Source organism: Poecilia latipinna, unplaced genomic scaffold, assembly GCF_001443285.1.
Source record: "Poecilia latipinna isolate Pla-1442-1.1 unplaced genomic scaffold, P_latipinna-1.0 Scaffold470, whole genome shotgun sequence".
Classification (NCBI taxonomy): domain Eukaryota; kingdom Metazoa; phylum Chordata; class Actinopteri; order Cyprinodontiformes; family Poeciliidae; genus Poecilia; species Poecilia latipinna.
The window spans coordinates 205,031-228,396 of NW_015113086.1; the positions used below are offsets into that span (position 1 = coordinate 205,031).

Genomic DNA, 23,366 nt, shown 5'->3' on the forward strand with positions numbered 1-23,366 from the left:
AACTCAAGCTGGACTTAGCTTTCTTCTGGCTCTCGTTTCTTTATAAATGTTTTTCTACATCTCCATATTTTAATTAATGACAGTTGTCTCAGTAAACAATATTGACATGTAATGTTTTGAGTTCAAAATTAGATTAGAGAAAACACAACAAACTAATAAAATATGATTACTAATTTAATGGCTGCACGTGGTTCATTTCTCAAATGTTTGTCCGTCTATATAGAGTTTGCACAAAATGAATTGTAGATCTACATTTATGTGCCAGCAGAGTTTGCCTGCTCCGTTATTATAAGAGCTGACTGAGCGCCTGCACACTATCAATGTAAACAAGGATTGTTTTGTTTTGGGACAAACAAATGTTGACTTCCTCATTATGTACATTTGATGCATATCTGAGCTAAATTTGTTTTCAGATCAACAGGCAGATAAATAGACAGTGTGAGTTGAAAAACAGAAACGGATAACTTGCTTAGATAAGTATGTAGAAAGATACAGGATGCATAGGTCTTATTTGAATGCTTCATGTCTGTATTTGGGAGACAACTGGTTTAACCTATCTTGATTTGCAAGTGAAATTTCTTATGCTGTGTTGCATGACCTTAGTCATTTTAATGGAGTTTTTATGAGCATTGATGTATGAAGTTTTATTTTCTACTTTTTTAAAACTGGTTTTAGACTAATTTTAACTTATAAATATTTTAATAGTTGTTTATATTTCTTTGTTCCTTGTCTTTTAAAGCTGTATAGTTATGTAAAGAAGTTGTAGATACCATCACTGGCAGAAGGGTTTTATTGTCAGATGAGTCAAAAGCCGGGCTATTTGGTCACCAAACGTGTGTCAGAAGTAGTCATACTTTTTGGTCAAGTTTTCTATCTTGAAAACACTAAACCAAGTTTTATTTATTTATTTATTTATTTATTTATTTATTTATTTAGATGATTAATAAAGGGATTTTTCAGGTTCGAATATGTAACTGAAATTTCGGAGTTTTGTGCGTGCAGTGAAGGCAACAGCGTACCACGCCTACGGGCTTTGACGAATCATGCGCGTGCCGGGGTGGATCTCTTTGCTCCGTGCGTCGGGGAGCGGATTCGGAGCCGCTCGAGAGACGCACACAGAGTTCGGTCCGTGTCTGCCTGCAGCAAGCTAACCCCGCAGAAAGGCCACTGCGGGAAGATGGCGACGGAGAAACAGAAACACGAGGGAAGAGTTAAAATCGGACATTACATTCTCGGTGATACGCTTGGAGTCGGGACTTTTGGGAAGGTTAAAGGTATGTCTCGTATGTGTTGCCGTCTCTGCGTCCTGGCGACTGAAAGATGGAGGCTTTTAGCTTAGCCGCTAACTTAGCCTGCTAGCGAGCTAAACTGTCGCCAAATCGGAAATGTAGCGCATATGTTGTCATGTTCTAGCTTTAACTACTTTGTGAGAAACGCCACATATTGGGGTAAAGCAACTGAATGATTCAACAGAGCCAGCAAGACTTCTCGATTATTTCTGACACAATAGTTTTAGTTAGCGGTAATAGCGCTGTTAGCTAACCCAGTGATCCACAAGTCGCTGTTGGGACTGAAGTAAATCTTCATGACTGCTATTGATTCGTCTCCCTTTTCCTGTTTGCAAACATTAAAATTACTCTTGTGACACTGTGCTAACTTCAGCTGACCTTTACGGCTGAGGAAATGTTCACGCTTCCAGGTGCGTTTGGAGAGGGAGTCGGTCAAAACCAGTTAAATGTTCGCCCTAGTGTTTTCAGAGAACTACCCAAGTAGTAGCTAAGGTCATTAACAGAGGTTACCTACTCAGTTTGGACAGAGGTGGGATTTGTTAGCTGTAATTTGTGCTTCCTCCCCCCGACACACATTATAAACCTGGACCTATCACCAGCAACAAACAGCTGGTCTGTTTATAGTCAGTTAATTTTCAGTGACTCATCTCCCTGGTACCCCAGTTCCTGTAGCTGATGAAAGGAAAATACGGTGTTAGTGCATTGGAGCTGCCGCCCTGTGTGAATGGTATTCAGATTTAAGCAGTAAAGAAGGATGTTCACTTACAAAGTTGCACAGAGTGTTATAGAATTGCTGTCCGGAGTACAAATAAATCTTTTATTACTGCGTCTGTTGTTTGATAACAAATATGTGACAGGCATATTGGATTTTGTGATCAAGGTTTGTGTGAAATGGCCTGTTTACTTAGGTGGTAGTTGTTGTAAAATGGTTTCAGAAGGCCTGCTTTGTTTATACAATGTTACAAAAAGAGTTATAAATAGTCTGGCACATGTTTTTATGAGGGGCTGAGAACAAAAGCTCAAACGGACCAAAAACCAAGCAACTTTGCTGCAATACTTTCAGCATTTCCTTGCAACTTCTGAAATCAGCTCTTGATCACTTCACTTCGGTAGAAATTAAAACGCTGTGGTATTTGCTGATCAGAAAAGCAGGGATTTTTAAGTTTACAACTCCTCAGTCTCTTATCACAGCTGGCAAAGTTGACCTGGCATTTCCTCTTTGTATCTCTAAACATTTTGTCAGCACGACTAAACTGCTCTGTTGTTCCACTATGTGATCAGTTATTGAAATGTAATTTTTTTTTGTTTGCTGTCGTCTTGGAATAATCCTCTAGCAGCAACTGATTAAGCAAGAACATTTTTTCACTAAATTCCCCATTGAGATATTTGCGTATCCAAGTTAATACTTTCTACTTTGACATTTGCAATGTGTTGCAGATGACAGTGCAATAAAATGTGTGCATGTGTTAGTAGCAGTAAATCCGATCCAAGCAAAATGCCACAACAAAGCTCAGCCTTAAAGAGTCGATGTCAAGAAGAAACAAAATACGACTTTGAGGAGCGGCGCAGAAGTTGGCTTTTAAAAGGCTGTAAACTTTGAACTTTGATTCCTTGTGTGGATTGCGGGGATGAGTTCAAATAAACAATTGACCTCTGTCTGCTGCATTTAAATAAAACAAGTTGCACATCTTTAAACACAAAAAGAAGATTTTAACTTTTTTTTTAAACTATTGTTTAATGTTTTGAAATTATTTTCTTATTAAGTTATTCATGTGCTCTTGCTTTCTGATTTCAATTCTAATCTCCCTCTGTTATTTGCTTGTTGCGCAGTGGGCCAACATGAGCTGACCAAGCACCAAGTGGCTGTGAAAATCTTGAACAGGCAGAAGATCCGCAGCTTGGACGTGGTGGGAAAAATCCGCCGGGAAATCCAGAACCTCAAGCTTTTCAGGCACCCTCACATAATTAAACTGTAAGTCCTAGATTACACACCCACTCACCGCCGCGTAATCCCCCCCGCCTCCACATTAATGCCACCCACTGAACTATTTCCAGACTTTCGAAATGGTGCGTTCCAGGATGCATCCGTCAGGGTGATATCATCTGACCCCGTGTCCCTTTCCATCAGCGCTCTCTGTCTGCGTTGCGCTTTCCCCTCCCCCTTCTTGTTGTGCATTTTAATGAGCAAAAAGTGCATTATCAACGACCCCAGCCGTGTGACCTCTTTGTCCTGAAATAATTACTCACCGAAGAGCTGCTTTTTGAGCCAGTTACCACATTGCTTGCCTTGCCTTGCTTGAAATTATTTGTGAAGTTCTTCACAACATTTGTACCTGCCAACATGGAAAGATGACAGATATTTTCAGTGAGTCATATTACAGTCGCTGTCGGAGCCGACTGTCACACTCGTGTTGCAAAGGGTACTGTAGTTTCATAAGGGAGTGAGCCCAATGAACCTCTTGGAATAGACTATTCCATAATCTATTTTATTCATCAATATGCTGCTACATGCAGCAGTGATACTCTGTTACTGAAAGGAGCACTGATCTAAATACATTGAAGGAAATTGCTGCAGTACTTCCTGCCTGATGGGTAATTGTCTGCAGGCTACAGTTAGAGGGTTAGTAAATAGAGCACAAGGTGTGGCAAATGTCTTGAATATCGGCTCCATGTCATGCATGCACAAGAATGTAAACTTTGTGTGTGGGATCCTAGAGCGAGAGAGAGAGAGGGAGAGGAAGAGAGAGAGAGAGAGACAGATGTCATCTTTTCCAGAGGGCAGAAGCAAATGGAACAAACTCTGTGGTGTGGCCTGTTTAGTGTCAGAGCAAATGCAGCAGTGCAACACAATAGTACTATGACAAATGTATGGAAGCCCATTTCCGCCATTTCCGCCAAAAAGGGAACAAATTAATAAAAACACAAGAGGATATCCTAATCACGAGTTTTGAAGACATAATTGCAAGAGTAAATCTCAATATTACAAGTTTTAAACTTATAATTACCAGAAGAAAATTTGTAACCATGACTTTAAAACACAAAATTCTGACTTTCATTTTCATAACGATGACCTGAAAACTTCTTGTTGGGCTTTTGTTTTTTCTTTTCAGGTGGAAATGGGCTTCCAGAAGAACAATTGAATGTTTTTTTTTAAATAAATTTTTTCCCCTTACTCCTTAAATTTCTATATATATATTTTTTTTTTTATTTCAATGGTTGTATTCACTGCCCACTTAAGACAGGAGATGTTTTGAATTGCCTTCCTCTGAGGTTAAGACCAGCAGGTTCATGAACAGAATCAGGAGTGTAAAGCTGCTGCATTGTTCTCAGAGGGATGTGGAGAAAAGTTGTGATTTGATAAAGGGGTTTTGATGAATAACACACAAATCATCATTATACAACTACTATTCAAGTTGTGAAATTGCAAAATAAAATTTCTTTCAAATCATGTTTTATCTATACAGTATTTGTATAACAACTGAACGTGACATAGTTACTTGATACTGCTATAAAATGTGACTGAAAAATGCATAACACTGCCACATTAAAATATGTGGTGAAGTGTACAGGTGCTTTGCTGCTGTTTACATGTTGGTTTCTGTAATTTACCTGTAATGTCATCATATTTGGGACTGGCATTTTATTGCAGATTAAGTCGACCTATAATTATCTCAAGAGGTCCACTGCTTTTTTTTTTTTTTTTTTTAGTATTTTAAATCAACAATCATGGTGGCAATTTTTATACAGGCATATCTTTGGCCAGAGGAAATAAATCAGATAGAAAAGGGGCATGTTTTGCTAACTAGGTAAACCTAGTACAGTACATTGAGCTTTAATAAAATTTATTTTGGTGTCATTTCTCCGTTGACATTCTCCTTTTGGATTGTTCAGATTAATGATGAGCTTCAAACTTGGAGATGCATGATATGAGGAAAACATAAAAGTGCATTTTTATTGTTAAATAAAAGTTAATCCAATCTGCCAATTATTGTCAGGCAGATTTTAAATCACCTGAAATATAATATCCAATCAAATGTTGTGTCCAGTCTTTCCTGTGCAAATGTAACATTGTACACATTAAGACTGTGATAACTATTGAATTTCACTAGATTGTGCAGCTTTATAAGAAGAAAGTGTCAGATTGATATGTAAACATACTCTGATTGAAAAAGAAGCACATTTGGTTGCTTAATATCTGTTGAATGTGAGGGGTATCTTTCAAAGAAATCAGCGATAGAAGCCACCTGAAATGTGTCCTCCTTCATCCACTTTAATAGTATCGCATGAGGAAGAGGAGCACCAGCTCTAAGCAACTCACTTAAGCCAGCTAAGCTAAGGGCTTAGATGGGAGGCAAATACATTTCTTCCCTTGTTCCCAGTTACCTTCTATTTAAACACAAAGGATTCGGATGTTCTGGTTGACATAGAAACGGCACCAGCATTCAGCCACTTGTACAAAACAAAATTCAGATCAGAGATTTTAAAAAAGTTTGAATTACAAAAACATGTAAACTAAATATAATGCTTAGGCTCATGATTCTAATCAAGGCGTTTTCAAATCAGATCAGGAGTTGTTAACCAAGCTTAACTCTTGATTTCTGTTGTTTGTAAACTTTTTATGATTTTTTTTTTATTTGCTACCCACAACTCCAGCTAGCTATGCAATTTCCAAGGCCACTTGTTAAAAATCACAACCTATTTTCTTGTTCTTAGCCATCCGAGATGATCAGATATCCCCTGCTTTCCAAGACACTTAACTCTCATTCATTTTTGCAGCATTTAGAACAAAGTACCACTTTTGTGAAGCAGGGCGAATGCCTTCTGTAAATATCGTCCGCATAATTAACTGGAACTGAACTGAAATGTGTTGCATGGCAAATTATCAATGAGTCGTATCAAAACAGAGAAGAAAAATACAAATGTTATATCGGCCTTCAGCAAACTGCTCTAGAGCTAAGAATAAGTTTAGAAAAGTTTGTTTCTGTATGAATCGAGACAGCTGCAGAATCTCGTGTTAGGAGGGAATATCAAATGTGACATGCTTCAATAATTGATATCATATGTCATATCAGAAAGGACATTTGCTTATGCTGTTTTTTTTGTTTGTTTTTGCTTTGAATGCAAATTCCACATTAAAGTCGTTAAGGGTTTTGTTGCTTCTGCTATTAAAGCCTTTTGGTTTTTACTGATGTTTTTACGATTAAACAGCATCAAAGTTCAGAGCATTTTCTGTGAATTCAGCACAGCTTCTACTTAGAAATGAGCTAAAGGTGACATTACCATAGTTTAGACGGGGTTATAGATCAGTACAACACTCTGTGTGTGTGTGTGTGTTTGCAAACCGGACACAAACCAGGTGCTGGTTCTCACTTAACGGTGTACAATCTTACAAGCTTTGATCTACCATTAAGCTGTAACTGATTGCATCCTTAAAATGCAAGAAAAGGTGCGCCTAAAACATATTGAACATGATGGATTAGATTTAAATGCTTTCATCTTACAATTTCCCTAACATTTTATAGCTCAAACTCAGTTGTAGACGTATTTTGACACGTCAAGTCAAATATTCATGTCTGTCTGATTCTTCTTTGGCACGATATGAAATGAAGTTCCTGCCATCTGAGCTGTTTTGAGTCAGTTCTGCTCCTCAGCTGTCAATAACTCATGTGATTTTAATCTTTTTCGTTACTGTTGTTGCAGGTATCAAGTTATTAGCACCCCTACAGATATCTTCATGGTCATGGAGTATGTCTCAGGTGGAGAGCTCTTCGATTACATCTGCAAAAATGGAAAGGTAAGACATGACAATACAGAAGAGGATCTAAGAGTTGTAGATCAACTTGTCGTGTTTTACGTTGATTGGCCTGTGTGAACGCTAACGGGTCATTTCTGATCCATCAGTTGGAAGAGAAGGAGAGTCGGCGACTGTTCCAGCAGATCATATCAGCGGTAGATTACTGCCACCGGCACATGGTGGTGCACAGAGACCTCAAACCTGAGAACGTGCTGCTCGATGCGCACATGAATGCAAAGATTGCAGATTTCGGTATGTACGCTACACTTCACCTGGCAGGCTTGGATAAGAGGCGCCGTTGTCGTTATAGTAAAAGGATAGCCAGTGAGGGTTCAGGTTGCTCTGCAAGCATTTTCTGGCGTGATGTTTTTAAGAGCAGGCATTGTTTGATATGTGTTAGTCTAGGAACAGTCATGAATGCTGAAATAGAATAATAGTGCAGGCTTTTCAGTTATTAGCAGCTCTGGCTTGTTTACCAGAAAATTGGCTAATATGTTGCCTGATCCTAGAAAAGAGAACGTCAGTGCACAGTGAGAGTAAACGTGAAGCTATAGTTGGAAAAGTTCTGAATATGTAATGGAGGAAGGTAAATTCCTCTTTGTCACAGGAAATACTCCCAAGCTCGACCTTCAACTTACACCAGCTTTACTTTGTTATTGCATTTGTTTTATCTATGACTCAGATTTACTCTTGCTGCCAGCGATAGGAGATTTCCTCTCCTTGTAGGTAGCCTGACCATGAGTTGTAACAATGAGGTCAAATAAACTCCGGGAACTTTACTACTGCTGTTTGTTTGGCAAACAGAGCCATAGCATTACTGTCTTTTATGTTCATTACACCATGAAGAAGAACAAGTGGGACTAAAAGGTGAAGATTGAAGGTTGCTGGGTTTTTTTTTTTTATTATTATTCTGAGAGACATGATGAATAGCTTGTGAATCCTTGAGTAAATTTGAATATTGCAAAATTAACTGCAGATGTGCCTTTGAGTTTCCTTTGAAATGTTTCACATTATAACTGCTAACTTTATTTTCCCACAAACTCTGGTCAGCTCCCCTGAGCCTGCTAGAAGAGAAATGTAGAGAGGGGGACTTGTTGTCCTTTTTATTTTTTTTTTTTTTATTTGTAAAAAAAATAAAAAAAAAATATTGCATTGATCCATCTCCAATTGAGGTTTGTGATTCTAACATGACACCAAACCTTTTAATGCATTAACAATTCAACATTCTGTGCAGGTTTGTCAAACATGATGTCAGACGGAGAGTTCCTGAGAACGAGTTGCGGTTCTCCAAACTATGCTGCTCCAGAGGTCATCTCAGGAAGGTAACGAACCAGTTCTCAAGTGGAAAATTAGCCCTGAAAGTCAAACTTTGCTTTGAGTCTCGCATATATATATTTTTTTTACACCTGTCCTCAGGTTATACGCCGGTCCGGAGGTGGATATATGGAGTAGTGGTGTCATTCTGTATGCGTTATTGTGTGGGACGCTCCCCTTCGATGACGACCATGTGCCAACACTCTTTAAAAAGATCTGCGATGGGATCTTTTTCACGCCGCAGTATCTGAACCCCTCAGTAGTAAGCCTCCTTAAACACATGCTGCAAGTGGACCCAATGAAAAGGGCAACTATTAAAGAGATCCGGTAAGCCAAAAATACAATATCATTATTGCCTATGTTCTGTTTTGGATTATAAAGACGACATCTTTAGCACGTCTCAACCCCTCGGTCTGTTCATTTCGCCACTATAGTGAGGACGATTGGTTCAAACAAGATCTGCCAAAGTACTTGTTTCCTGAGGACCCCTCCTACAGCAACAACATGATTGATGACGAGGCCTTGAAAGAAGTTTGTGAGAAGTTTGAGTGCACCGAGGAAGAGGTTCTCTCCTGCATTTACAGCCGCAACCACCAGGACCCGTTAGCGGTGGCCTACCACCTAATCATCGACAATCGGCGCATCATGAGCGAGGCCAAGGATTTCTACCTGGCCTCGAGCCCGCCCGACAATTTTCTGGACGACGTGGCTGGAATCATCAAGCCCCACCCCGAGCGTTTACCCATCTTCGTGGCGGAGCCTCCTCCGAGGTCTCGCCACACACTGGACGAACTGAACCCCCAGAAGTCCAAGCACCAAGGCGTACGGAGAGCCAAGTGGCACCTGGGGATCCGCAGTCAGAGCAGACCCAACGACATTATGACCGAAGTGTGCCGTGCAATGAAACAGCTGGATTACGAGTGGAAGGTAAGGGGGAAAAACGTCCAACGTTAGCAGTTTTTAATAAACCGATTCTGCCTTATTGTGTGTTTACAGTCTTTAATTTCGTGCTCTTTCTAGGTTGTTAATCCATATTATCTGCGTGTGAGGAGGAAGAATCCTATCACAGGAATGCAAACCAAGATGAGCCTTCAACTCTACCAGGTGGACAGCAGAACCTACCTCCTTGACTTTCGTAGCATAGATGGTAAGTTCTTCCACTCAGTTCTGCATATTAGGACGGTATTAGTTTGTGTTTGACCTCATTCAGTCTTCCGCACAAACCTAAAGATGTCTCAACCTAAAGCTGCATTTTGTAAGATTGTCTGTTCCTGTGAAGAAGATGGCCAAATTTTTACGCCAATCTGGAAACACAAGGGCCCACTTATACTAGCCATCAGCTTGTGGACTTATTGATGAGTCAGATATGTTTTCTCAAGTCGCAGCAACGAGCCATAAAAATTGGTTTGAAATTGGGTATATATTTACACTCTAAATGCTTGACTCTTGGACTCGAGGTTTTAGACTCTCGTTTCAATAGAGGTATCAGTTGTCCACTGATCACCAGTCAGGCAGGGGAACATAGATGTGCTCTGCAGCAAATGGGTGCTTTTCATTTCTTAGCCAGGAACATTTGCAGACATCGAGCTAATATGGGTTCATAATGTTCAGGGTTTCTTTTGTTTTAGCTGTGTCTGAATGATAGTGAACAAATGCATATTTGAAAAACTGAACTTAGTAAAGAATCTGTCTTTGGGTCAGTAAAAAAAAAAAAAAAAAACTTTTTTTGAAGAACTAAAAATGTTATGTTCTTCAAAATAAAAGCACTTAAACTTCCACTTTACTTCACAGCATTCTCTACTTTTTACCCGCTGCTGTGGATCTCACTCTTTTATCATTTAAAATGCGCCATTCGCTTCGTCTTTAATTAATTCAACTAGATGGCACGCATCGGACGAGATGTTTAATTCAGTCATTAGAAAAAAAATTTTTGTAATTGTGAACACAGATGCAAACATTTAACCTCAATTAAAAGAAATGGAAAGAAACTTTGTATTTTTGACCTTTGACACCCATGTTAAAGCATTTCCTTACTCATTAACCCTTTAAGATCTGCTGCACTTCTATGGAAAATGGTTTAAAAGTACTCATCCCTGTGTTTGTCTGTTCTTTAAATGTTTGTTTTATTGAGCTAATTAACTCTGCTTTTTGTTAATAAAAATATAGCACATTAATGGCATATTTATGTTGACCTAGCTATCTTAGCAAAACCTGAGCTGTATATATTTGGGTTGTTTATCTGACTCGTATCCTGCAGTGCGCTGCTCTAGTGTAGACTTCATTAATGATTGACTGAAAAACGAGGGCTTTTGGTTGTCTGTATGGACTTGGCAACGACTTCAAACGAAAATGTTAGGAGTGTTTTTGTGGGCAGTTTGAAACGCCACAGACGTGCTGTTTAAAGGGGACGAGGCTAAAATTTGACCCTGGCTGACCTGATGTGTTAGCAATGTCCAATTGTAGATCGTGCCAAAAAAAAAAACATGTTGTGAAAGCTTAATGTTTTGAAAGCAAAGGGCAAATTTTTATAAAGTTATGTGTGGTCGGTCTTGCTTGGATTTTTACAAGGAAACCTCTTGTGCGATTTAGTGCCTTTGATTGCCATCAAAGGATGCTAGAAAACCACTAGGGGATGATAAAAGCTGACCTCTTGCAAAAGACTGAAGAATCTTGCTCTTGCAGCTTAGCAGCTTAAAAATATAAATTGTTGGTTATTGCAAAAGATGTAGGGTCTAAACTGAATGCAAATGCTGGTTATTAGAGTGATACCTATAAATCCAGATTCACTAGAACTTTTTCTGGAAAACTAAGCCTGAATGCCATTTTTTTTTCTTAACAAGCAAAAAAGAAACTAATTTCTGTTAAGATATATGCAAAGAAAATATCCTGAAACCTAATGAAACATGATTATACTAAGTTTATAAAGATTTGAATACTTCGGTATGTTTGCCGTCAGACCACACATCAGTGTACTCCAAACATATTTCAAGATTAGTATTCTCATTACAGTCTGTTATTTTAAGACAATATAACACATACTATATGTTTGTGTTGGTGTATTGGTATAACATTGACAAAAATCCATGTACTTTGTCAACTGGGTTTATTTAAAGTCATCTTTTTGTCCCAGCAAAACAACAAATATTTGCTGCTGGACTGTTTATGCAACTCATATGGGGATATATATTTATGTAATAGAGATTAGTGAGAACTGATCATGCTGTTTGGAGGAATGCTTTATTTCTCAGTAAAGCATGTGAACCACTTCCTGAATGAAATGCCAAGGGATGGAGGGAGGGGGTTGCTAGTGGTAGGGAGTGTCCTGTGGGATTCAACCAAAGATTCCCCCTATCTCTTTGTCACAAAAGAAGATTTTACAAACCTCACAGTATGCGTTTTATGACAAATTCTAATCAGTATTTCGCAGTTGCTGATATTGTTGCACCCTTGCTAGTCAGTGCTGTTAATCTCTCAGGAGAATAGTTTAAATCTTTTATTGTGTGTGTGTTTGTCAGTTTTGTAGTTTTTTCCTTGTTAAACGTAGCCTTTCTTGTGCCGATCAGATGACATGCTGGAGACTAAATCTGGAACTGCTACCCCTCTCCGCTCTGGGTCCGTGGGCAACCACCGCGCCACAGTAAAGAGCGACGCAGAGGGAGCAGACGTTTCGGCCACCTCCAGCACTGTGCAGCCCACCAAGACCGCCGAAGGCTCCCTAGGTTCCTCTCTGACCTCATCCGTCGACTCGTCGGGTGGCGCTGACAGCACGCCCGCCCCCCGACCGGGGAGCCACACCATCGAGTTCTTTGAGATGTGCGCAAATCTTATTAAACTACTTGCACGATAGCTTGCAAAACAATCATCGCTAGCCTTTTTTCTCTCTGAGTGTCTTTATAGCAATAAGCATGCAACCGATTCATGGCTCACTTTATCCAGGCTGAGGATGAAGTGATTGTTCCATGGCACTGATGCAGGTTGGCGTTCCCTGAGCTGTAGCGGGAGGTATACCGAGCTGACTGGGTCTGTAGGAGTTGAAGAAAGAGGAATCACGTGCTACTTAACTAGGACAGAACATTTCAGAGGGGCGGGTAAGAAGAGGGGGGCCTTTGAATTTCCAAGTCAGTCCTAACAACAGATGCCCACATCCCAAGTACAACTATATGCGGAAGTAATTACACTGAACGGTCTGTACTTATAGCCTGTAAGGCGCACGTATCAGTACAGAGAACAAAATCTCGTTTTTTTGTTTTTTTTTTTGGGCCTGCAGAGGAGGAAGCCACGGGTTGTAGGTGGGCGGGGGGTTAAAAATTGAGTGGCAGTCATAGGAGGCAGGAAGCACTTTTGCACAACTTTCTTTAATTTTCTGCTGCTTGTATTTTTTATTTCTTTTCTTAGTAGGGATCAGAGAGGCATTGCAGATGTATTGGGGCACTGCACTATTTTCCATGCCCATCGCTTTCAGTTGGACCCCAAAACGTGCAGTGACCCTTGATGTCTGCAGTGTGTCAGGGACAAAAAAAAAAGGATGCTTCATCAGATGTATGTAGGGTTTTCTTGTTTCTGTCAAATACTTAAATGTTCATGATCTTGTCCTCTTTGTAAAAAAAAAACAAAACAAAACAATTGTTTGAAGTTGTTTGTCCCCCTGCATTTTTATATATAAAGGCGTGAACATATTTATCAATGCATTAAGTGGAGGAGGTTTTGGTTGTAATAGAATTTGATTTTTTTTTTCTTGCATTAAATTCTACTGCTGGATATTAGACATATATGAATATATATTCCTTTCTTTTTCTTTATTTTATTTTTTACTGTTTTTAGGTCTTTGTCAGTTTTGTTGCCCTCAATCACAATTATTCTGATACTTGATTGTTTTTCTAGATAACTAGCTTGCTTTTCCAATTTAAGAGGTGTTTTGCTATGACACACAAATCTAGAAATATATCATTTTAAATGTTCATGTGTTAGATGGACAAATTGATTTTGGAGTTTTTATGTTTTGGGATAAAGTATAGGATATGAATATGATTACTGAGTGAAATGCCTTTGGCCTACATTCATTTCAGAAATGCCAATCAGTCATGTATACAGACCTCAAGGCCTAATTTTAAACAAGTAGTAGCAGTAACAGCAGATATGTGGAAAGTTCGTCGGTGAATACATACACATTTTTTTTTCCTTCAGATTTTTATTTTTGAATTGCTCTCACATTCCTTTTAAATTTGGCATTTTATTCCAGACTTCACTTGAATTTATTTGGTACTGTAAATTGTTAAGGACGAAACGTTTTTCCTAAGATGGTAAACGTGTGACAGATTTATATTTGATAAGGTTTATCTGGACACTAAGCTTGCAGACTTAAAGTCACAGGTATGTCTTTAAATAGAAGACATCTCATTCCATTTCCTGTTCAGTCTTAAAAGTTGTGAGTGGTAATTGTTTGGCTGCCTTATCCTTATTAGTACTGTTCATCTGTTTTTAATGCTTGAAATTTTATTCCTGTGCTGGTCAGAAATATTGGCACCTTTTGCAGTTTTTAAAGATCGATGTCCACGGCTTATGTTGTTAGTCTTACATCAGTAGTACACATTTAAACTGGTTTTGGAAAAACTTAATACTTATTTACAAAATGAATAAAAGTCTGACCTCCAGTTTGATTTTTTTTTTTTTTTAAAGTCACCCCTTTCAGAAAGTCACCGGTTACTGGTGTTTAGCTTTTAACAACTCGGAAATAAGTTCAGATCATGACTAAAATTGCAAAGTGTGTCAATAATTGTGATCATGTTCTCTCGTGGTGTATGAAAGGTTTCCACCCAAAACTAGTCAGTTCATATTTGATCTTGATGTCTCAGTTTTTAAACCACAGGCTGAAAAAAAAGGGCAAAGACAGTTTATAGTGTTGTAGACATGGTTTAAAATAGTACTTATTTTTAAAGGGTTTCTTGAAAGTCTAGATTATCAAAACTTGTCATGCCTTACATGATGGGTTTTGTAGGAAAGATGAATGTGTGCAAAAAACAGTAACTCTTTGAGAGATTATGGAAAGTGTCCTAGAAGACTGTTCAATACAGTCTGGTTGAATATCTTCAATATATTGCTCTATTTTTGTTTGGTGTGAAGGGAGTCCCTACCAGATTGAGCAGTGTAAATCTAAATGGAAAGTGTTGAATCATTTGTATACACAACTGGCTAATAAACTGCTAATAAATTGCATTCTGTTGTTTGGAAGTGTTTTTGTTTTTCTTTTTATGTAGCTATTCTGAATGAATGGTTCTATAATGGCAACTAGATTAGGTTTGATAGTTTCTTTAAAATTTTATAGCTCTTATTCAGACTTTCATATGAATAAATTATCTTTCAGAAATATTACAGTGGGAAAAAGTGTAAAGTTTCTCTAAAACATATAAAAGGAACAATATATTAATGAACTGTAAATATACGGAAGATATTGTAAAAATATTTAAATTTGAAGCATTTTCAGAAGTACTGATTGTTACCTTTAAATTTACAGGTTGCTTTTATTTTGAAATAAGCTGTAAACACCTTCCGGGTGATGCTGCATTTACGGGGAAAACGAAAAACCACCTTGTTAAGTTCATGGTTCTGACGCATCTATTTAAGGTTTCTTCACGTGAAAGTACCTTTGTACTCAAAATAGAGTAGGGAAAGTTATTTTGTTAAGAGTTATTTATAAATAGAAACATGTCAAATAATATATTTTTTGATCTTGTAAAATGATGGCGAAATGTCTAAGATTCTGGTTCTTCAATGTACATTGAAAGCACCATTAAAGGTTAAAAACAATGGCCGACAGCTAGGTTTTGCGCATTAGTTTATATATGCGGGACAGCTGTAAATGTATGTGTGTGCATAGCTCCTATAAATGTTTGAACATCACTCTAGTGGCTCTACTTTCATTAATGCTCAGTCAGAATAAAGTGTTGTTTTGCGAAGCTAATGTCTTTTGTGTCGGAACTATAACATAGCAGCTAGGCTATCAATGCTAACGCTAGCTAAAAGCTTTTTGATCAAATTAGTCTTCACGACATGTTTCACATTGTAATTAAATAAACCAGTATTTACCACTTGAAAACAGTTGAAACACGTTGTGCACATCAGCCACCTTGTTGATTGTAACATCAACTTATTAGCTTCTTTACTAGCATTTCAGAATAAAAGTATTGTCTTTCAGGATGGCCTCATTTGGCTGGAAGAGGAAGATTGGCGAGAAGGTGTCAAAGTCTGTGGTCCAGCAGTTTGAGACTGAGGACGAGCGAACGGAAGGTGATGGTGAGGCGGGTCAGGATGAAGAGGTGGACTGGCTGCACGCCATCAAGCGGAAGAGGGAGATCCTGCTGGAGGACTGTGCCGCAAAGAGCAAGAGGCTGAAAGAGGAGGGGACCCTGTTGGCTGAGGAGGGCAGGTGAGAGCACCTGATGCATTCGCACCCTGTCATTGTGGCACCTTACTGACTGCTTTAAAAGCGTCACACAGATAGAAATATTGATGCGAATCACATGGTGCAATATTGCAGTCCTTTAAATGTGTTTTTAAGAAGGTTATGCATGCACATTTCTGATTGATTGTGTGAGGATGGCCTGAAATACAACCGTAGCAGTCTTCTGTTAAAGTAAAATGAATCAAGAAATATTTTTAGTTGCATACTTTTTGCTTACCGCCCCAAACAAAAGAGGCAAAGAATTAAATAAAAATTTAAATTTGGGCAGAACGGCGTGCTGTTGCCATTTGTCCGGGAGATGGCAGTATTGTACACAGCTAACATAGCTCTTATTTTACTAACCATAAACTTTAAAAGCAAAGGACATAAAACAGCCTGCTGATCAAGCCTGGGGGAGATTTTAAAAACCTTTCTGTGAAACTTGATTCTATCACCTGATGTCATTATAATATTTGTGTTGTAACAATAATGGAGTGGGGAAAATGCAGTACCATTACACTTGGTATCTTTGCATTACTTTGGAGGGCCAAGTTCAGAGGCCTCTTGATCTTTATTGTGCATCTATCATATTATACCCATTGGCCATTTTCAGTCAAAAAGAACAGTTGCTTTGTACAAACCCTGTTAGCGCAGAGGACGTGATGTTGTGGCCTTCAGTTGCTGCCTGTAACCACGTTTGCCCAGAGAAAGTGGATTTTGCTTGGAAATGATGCTTGGTGCTGCCTAATGGCTCCTTAGAGATTTGAGGTTTTGTCTGTTCGGGGATGTTGGTGACGGTGCATTTTCGTCTCCAGCAACATTGGCCTCTGACGTGAGTTTCTTATTACAGAGGTTTGAATGTTTCTGGTGTAATCAGGGAGCTCCTTGGGCCTTGTGTCTGATCTGAGCCTCTGGGAATCTTTCTGTAGTTATTTTCATGTGCTTTTACTACCAGTGAGTAGTTAATATTTATCTAGATTGGATGTGGGTGTCTTACACCGGCCGTTACTTTTTATTTGTTGAGTGCACCATAATTTACACCCAGAGTGTCAGCTGCTGCACCCTGCTGTGAAAAAGAAACATATTTACAGCCTAATATCCTGCTATTAATGCTTTACGTCATTTTTTTATTATTATTATTATTATTATCATTAGACTTTCTCACAGTTTGCCAAAAATCTTTGGCTTTCATCCTGTGGTATTTTTATTCGGTATTTCTGATGTCATCCTCAGGTTTTTTGAGTTATATTTGCCTTTCTGTTTACTTGTTTTCTGACTTCATCGTAATCAGTAAAAACACAAGGCTTTCATTGCGGCACGTTATTATAAAGATGTTTTTAAAAAAGTTGTCAAAAAGCAGCTTGTCTGCAGGGTTGTTGTCTGGGGCAATGAAGGCCACCACTCATCACAAAAAGGTTTGTCAGATAAACATTTTTGCATTTGATAATAAAATAAGGATGAGGTTTGAGGTGTGGTTGGTTAATCTGCACAGCAACTCAAATACGGACCAGTCGCCTTGTCTGTAACAGTTTGAGCCTTGCTAGCTGGTACTGATGGGTGAGTCAGTACAGGAATATGTTATAATTCTGTATTATTTTAACATTTAATGAATTCAATAATTAATTTGATCTTTTCAATATTATATTTGAATGTATTGATTAATTAATATTTATTATATCAACATGTATTTTTTTTCTGAGTCGGCGATGCCATTGGGGGCCTTCCGGCCTCAAAAACCAGCAGCACATCCCTGAAGATAAATAATCAGATACGATTTAAAAGCGTGTCGGCAACGCTTTTAAATATTGAGCAACTAAAGTCGGAAGCAGAGGAATGTTTCAGACATGTTATTGCTGTCAAAGATGCCGTGGCCCTTGCTCCCCACGGGGTGTTTTACAGCGCATATGATTTCCGGTAAGCTTCACAGCGTGGCTTCCTTCGTGATGGAGCTAGCGAAGACTTTAGTGATTGGTTAAAACCAAATCAAATCGTTTAAAACTTCAACGTGCTTCCAGCAGCCAATTGTTTCTCATTCGCTGAGGGTCCAGACGCTTTTACCAAGCGAAGTGGAAGCATGTATATTACAGATATTATTTATTTATTTTCTTTTTTATTCTTTTGAGTGAACCTCCCTCATTTGTTAACAGAAACAAGCTGTTTTTGTTCAACGTAAATAATTTTACTTGTACAATACAAGAGCATAACATTTTTTTTTTTACCTTAACTGTATGTGTTTTATACATTTTGAAGCAATTATTTATGTTTGTAAACACATTTTTTATGAATTCTAATTTATTCCTAAACTTTTTTTTTTTAACTCCTTGGCAACTCATAGCTTGCTAATTACAGGTTTAAAATAGCCTTATCTGAAAAGGAGTGATGTCGCCTCCCTCGTTCAGCTAAAGGGGAAGTTGTGTCCAAATGTCTGACTGGTTTTTGCTTCTACAAAAGCCAAATTTGGCGACATTCAGGTTGTGAAAGAAACTTTTTTAACTCCTCCAAAACTTTGACCCTAGTAACCCTCGTACGCTTCATCATGTGAGGGGAGAGCTTCTTCTTTTTTTTTCTTTTTTTTTTTTCCTTTGGATTGTTGTGTGTTGAATTGTCACAACTTCCTATTTCTCTACGGTTTTCTGTATTTAGACGAGCTGCAAAGCTCCTGTCTTTTTTTTTTTCAAACTTTTGTTTACATCTGTAAATGAAATGAGAATTAGTGCCTCCTCTCTGTAATCTACTTTTGACTGATAAAAATATCAAATTCATTATGAAAAGCTTTTTTTTTTTTTTTTTGTTCCTTGCCTCATGTGCTACATTGCTTAATTTCCTCCTTTCCTTCATGCAACAGAGGTTTCTGCCCTCCCTCAGTTTCTAGTTCCTCACTCAGCTCTCTTCCCAATAAATCCACTCAAATGATTTATGAAGATATTGTTTCACCTGATCGATGTTAATTGCCTCATTGTGTGGTCTTAATTGCTTTCGGATTTTTTGGGTCATCCGTCTCGTTTTAAGCGGTGAAAGCTGCTGACACGACAGCGAGAAGGCCAAACTAATGACTCCACCTCAGTCTTTGTTTCCCCCTGTTTGGGGAAACTTGTCAATATTGACCCTGAAGTGACGCTTTTCACAGATTGGACATGTCGATTCCGAAAAGTAAACCTGTGCTGTGAAAACGAACGTATGTAAAACGGCTGAAACCCGTGGTGACAGCCGCCTGGATCGGGACTTGTCGATGTGTCTTATAGCCAAATTTATGAAAATCCTGTTTACATTTTAGTGGTTTTTCTCAAGCGGTCGTCAACCCTGCTACCTCGCAGACTCTGATTTGCAGCCTGTTTTAAACTGCAGAAACCTGTCTGTTTGTTTAAGCCTTCGCAGCCTTTGTTACCTCTGCCACTCTGTCAGGCCGATGGACAGGTGTTGCACAACGCAGATTGTTCTGGGAAACGTTTGACCTATTAAAAACGACAAATCTACTTATGTTTCAATTAAGCAATGAGCTCTTGGAAATCCTTACTTAACTGAAACCAAGACATAAATATAAATGGGACTCAGAAAAAAAAAAGAAAAAAAAAAAGATCTGCTGTGGGGAGAGGATCAAATTCAATTGAAGCATGACTCAGATGTGTTTCACAAATGTCTGTTTGCAGAAATGATCAGCGCAAATCTCCTCATTATATCCACAAAGCAAACTGTGTTTTAGTTACATAACGTATATAAAATCTTTGAGCTGAGACAGTAAAACAAAGCCGTGCTGATTCAGTTAAAAGTGTCTTATTAGTGTAGGACAGTCATGGTTGTAAGGAATCACAGAGATGAGTGTGTGTGTTGTTTTTTTTAGGCACTGGGAGGCCATTAAGAAGTGGGATGAGGCTATTCAGCTGACTCCAGACAGCTCTCCGCTGTACGAAATGAAGTCTCAGGTATATATTTACCAACTTACTGGTTTCTCAGTCATTTCCCTGCTGCTGCATTCATGAGGGTTTTGTCACGTCCCATTGATAAGCTTTTATGTACTTAAATTAGTGTATATGTCAGAGCTAGACAATGAAGAGTATAATTGGGAAGTGAAAGCAAAATGATTCTTTTTTTTCCCTTTTTTTTTTCAATTGAAAGCCTGAAAAATGTGGTTTGCATTTGTATCCAGCTGCCCTGAGTCAATACTGCTTTGAACCAACTTTATCTGTGGCTAACGCTGCAGGTCGCTGCACATCAAACTCTTGAATGTGCTTCAATCTAAACCGTTCCACTGCATCTCCGGCTGCATGTTTAGGTTTACACATCAGCCCCGTGTAAAGTCTTGTGCACTTGCTAGCCAGAATGTTTTTAGCTGCACCTGTTTCCTTGTTAACTGTGACCAGCTTCTTTATTCCTGCTGAGGAAAAGCATTCCCACAGCATAATGCTGCCACCACCATCTTTAGCCATTCTTTAGCACTAATAGTGCACTATTAGTTTTATCATTGGATCACAAACTGGGAGGAATTCGGGAAAATAAGTTAATTCTTCGTTGTTTTTTTTTCCTCTTAAAACCTAGAAATAAAAAGTAAAACTATGGTTCTTTAGCAAATACCGTTTTAAAATTGGTATTTCTATACTCTGGTTTTAAAGGGTAGTGTTCCTTTTGTGGCTCTAAAAGGTTGCTATCTCTTTTTTTTTTTAACAAGTAAAAATCTGAAAACAATGGCATTCAACTTAATACGATACCCATAAATAAAATGCAGTCTGACAAACTGCCTTCCATGCATGGCCATCCTTCTTAGTCAGAGGTCAGTTTCTTCCACTTCACTTTTATCACTACATGTTGGTCTTTCACATAGAATCCAAAGATAAAATGTTGAATATTTTCGTCGTTATTCGACATGTAAGGAGTCGAGTGGTATGACTGTTCTCGCAAGCCACAGTAAGAGCCACATTTTCTCTCATCATTTGTGAACGTTCACCTCTAATCGTCACCAAGCCAGTAGTGAAAACGCTTTTAGAAACTTGTCCATTTTGTGTCATCAGCTGGAGATTGAACCCGATTCCGACACCACTCTGCCAGACTAATCTATACTGAATCCGTTTCCATGTTTTTGCTTCTTCTCCTTCTCCTTCTCCTTCTTCTTCTTCTTCTTCTCTGTCTGTTTGTGTTTGCACTTTAGCGTCTATGATTTCATTTCTGGTTTTAATCTCTCGCTCGTGTTCAGGAAAAAAAGAAAATCATTTCTGAACTCAGCAGAACAGACTTGAAGTTGGAGGATGCAGTCGGGCAAAATGGGCCTCTTCCCGTTATTTATCCATTTACTATAACTAACACAATATAGGCTAACACAATAAACCCTCTCCTTGTAACCGTAGTCATTCTCATCACGTTGAGTATTCCATGCCTAATATAATATTATCCATTACAGGAAATTTGAGAAGGAAATCATTAGTGGACCAGGCCTGGAGAAACTCTACCCCAAACTGTTTTTGTGTTGTTTTTTTTCTTCTCAAGCCATGACAAGTTTACACACACACACACACACACACACACACACACACACACACACACACCGACCTCAGGTTACTTTGATTGTTTCAGCGTTTCTATGTGTGTTGTGTGCAGCGCCGGTTAGTTATTCTACTACTTGATGCTTCTACGTCCATAAAACGAAGATAAGCCGACATACCTCAGATCCGCACCGTTGCTCAGATGACGTGCTTGATGATGCTGACGCTCTTCTTCTTATTCTTCTTCCTTTCAGTACTTTGTGTCTGTTCAGTTTAATCTTTATTGTGCCCAACACATCCGGCTTCCTGCACGTCTAAAGCTGCTATCATCTGTACAGCTTTCACCTCCTCGTCTTACGTGTTTCCATCATACGGTGGAACCCGCCGCTACTTAGTAGCATGAAGTAATTTAGCATTGGAGATAATATAGTTTTGGTGAAATATAACTGGCCTCGTTTGTAGGGCAGCTTGTAGTCACTGGAGTTGACTTGTTGGTTGAGCCAGCTTGCTCCTTTTAAAGAAAATGATGTAGTTGGTGCAGTGGCCCTGTCAAGTATGATCGAGACGCTGTAGTGGGATGTTAAGAAGTCTGCATGAACTCGGTGAACTGAAGTGGTGTTGCAAAGAAGCCGAGGGGGACGCCATCCCTCTGGGGTGACAGACGCCGACAAGGCCTCACAAAATTTCGGCTCATTGCTGCTAAAGTTTATTTTACAAGCTGCTAAATTATAGGTTGCAGTTAGTTTTTCAAACACAGCTTTTGCACTTTGGTTTCATCGTTGTCTCATAAATAACGGCTGTGTAAAATCCGTGTCACGGCCCTGTACACTCGAGAGTGAATTGCTTCAGAACCTACGAAGTATCAGATGGATCAGTGCTGTCAGGATATGTAAAACCTCTGGTTTGAAAGAGGGTGCCCCCCCCCCTCCCTCCTCAATCAAGAACTGTATGGTTAATATATCACAGACAGAAATCTAGCTGGTAAGCTCACACCACAGTAGCGTTTAAGAGATTGAGGAGGGGGAACGAGTTCACTTCAACAATGATACGTGTGAGCGCGGGTCAGGGGAGATGTAAGTTAACTCCAGGAAGAAATTTAAAGCCTATGACGGTGCTGCTGCTTTGCACTCTGCTCCTTATGAACATGTGGTTAATTGTAAACCTTATATAGGCTCTAGGTATGGAGCCATTTGCTTTATATTGAAATGACAAAAACTAACATTTTTGCAAATAAATTTTTGCGAAGGTTTTACCTTTTATTGAAACTTTATAAAGAAACTGAATATTGATCCCTTCCTATTATGGCAGATGGAGAAAATTCACCTGACTTTGATGCCTAAAATTTTAAATCACATATTGATTTATGCTATATTTTATCGCAGATTTGTCACCTGAAGAACATTTTCAGGATTAGAGGACTAATGTCGCATTAGTTGCATTGATTACTGCAATAGCGTCTTCACAGGTCTGCCTTAAAAAATAATCAATCCTCCAGCTGCAGCTGATCCAGAACGCTGCTGCTGTCGTTCTGACTAAAACCAGGAAGTTAGAGAGCATCACACCGGTTCTAAAGTCCCTACACCAGCTCCCTGAAGCTCAGAGAATAGACTTCAAAATACTGTTAGTTTATATATCACTGAACGGCTTAGGAGCCACAATACATTAAAGATCTGCTGTTGTCATGTCAACCTTCCAGACCTCTCAGGTCTTCTGGATCTGGTTCTGCTCTGCATCCCCAGAACCAAACGAAGAGAAGCAGCATTCAGCTTCTATGCACCACAAATCTGGAACGAACGTTCAGAAAACTGTAAAACAGTGCCTTTAAATCAATACTAAAATCCCATCTGTTCAGAATTGCTTTTGGACCGTGGTAAATGCAACACTAACCAACATTTTGATGTGTAATGACGGAAGAATGTAATGTTTCGATTGTTGATTTTTATGTCTTTATGATGTAAAGCACTTTGAGCTGCCATGATGCTGAAATGTGCTGTATAAATTAGGGCTGAAACGATTCCTCGAATGATTCGAGTACCTCGATTACTAAAATTCCTCGAGGA

The 23,366-nt window shown here is 38.9% G+C and overlaps 2 protein-coding genes across 3 annotated transcripts in view; both read left to right on the plus strand.

The window, feature by feature from the left end:
- The first annotated feature begins 1,062 nt into the window (after positions 1-1,062).
- Positions 1,063-12,920, plus strand: prkaa1 (protein kinase, AMP-activated, alpha 1 catalytic subunit). The gene is made up of 9 exons (XM_015039391.1): positions 1,063-1,274; positions 3,120-3,261; positions 6,990-7,083; positions 7,191-7,335; positions 8,318-8,405; positions 8,500-8,724; positions 8,832-9,324; positions 9,418-9,544; positions 11,961-12,920. Exons 1-9 carry the CDS (start codon positions 1,178-1,180, stop codon positions 12,242-12,244), a joined length of 1,695 nt encoding a protein of 564 aa, XP_014894877.1. The 5' UTR covers positions 1,063-1,177; the 3' UTR covers positions 12,245-12,920.
- Positions 12,921-15,122: 2,202 nt separating this feature from the next.
- Positions 15,123-23,366, plus strand: part of ttc33 (tetratricopeptide repeat domain 33) — a 21,214-nt gene continuing 12,970 nt past the window's right edge. Inside the window, exons 1-3 of one of the 2 annotated variants that reach the window (XM_015039394.1) lie at positions 15,123-15,215; positions 15,590-15,820; positions 19,674-19,755. In XM_015039394.1, the coding sequence (XP_014894880.1) occupies positions 15,591-15,820; positions 19,674-19,755 (312 nt within the window). In that variant the 5' untranslated portion in view covers positions 15,123-15,215; position 15,590. Of the gene's footprint in view, positions 15,256-15,589; positions 15,821-19,673; positions 19,756-23,366 lie in introns of both variants that reach the window. The other variant, XM_015039393.1, reaches the window with a different exon arrangement.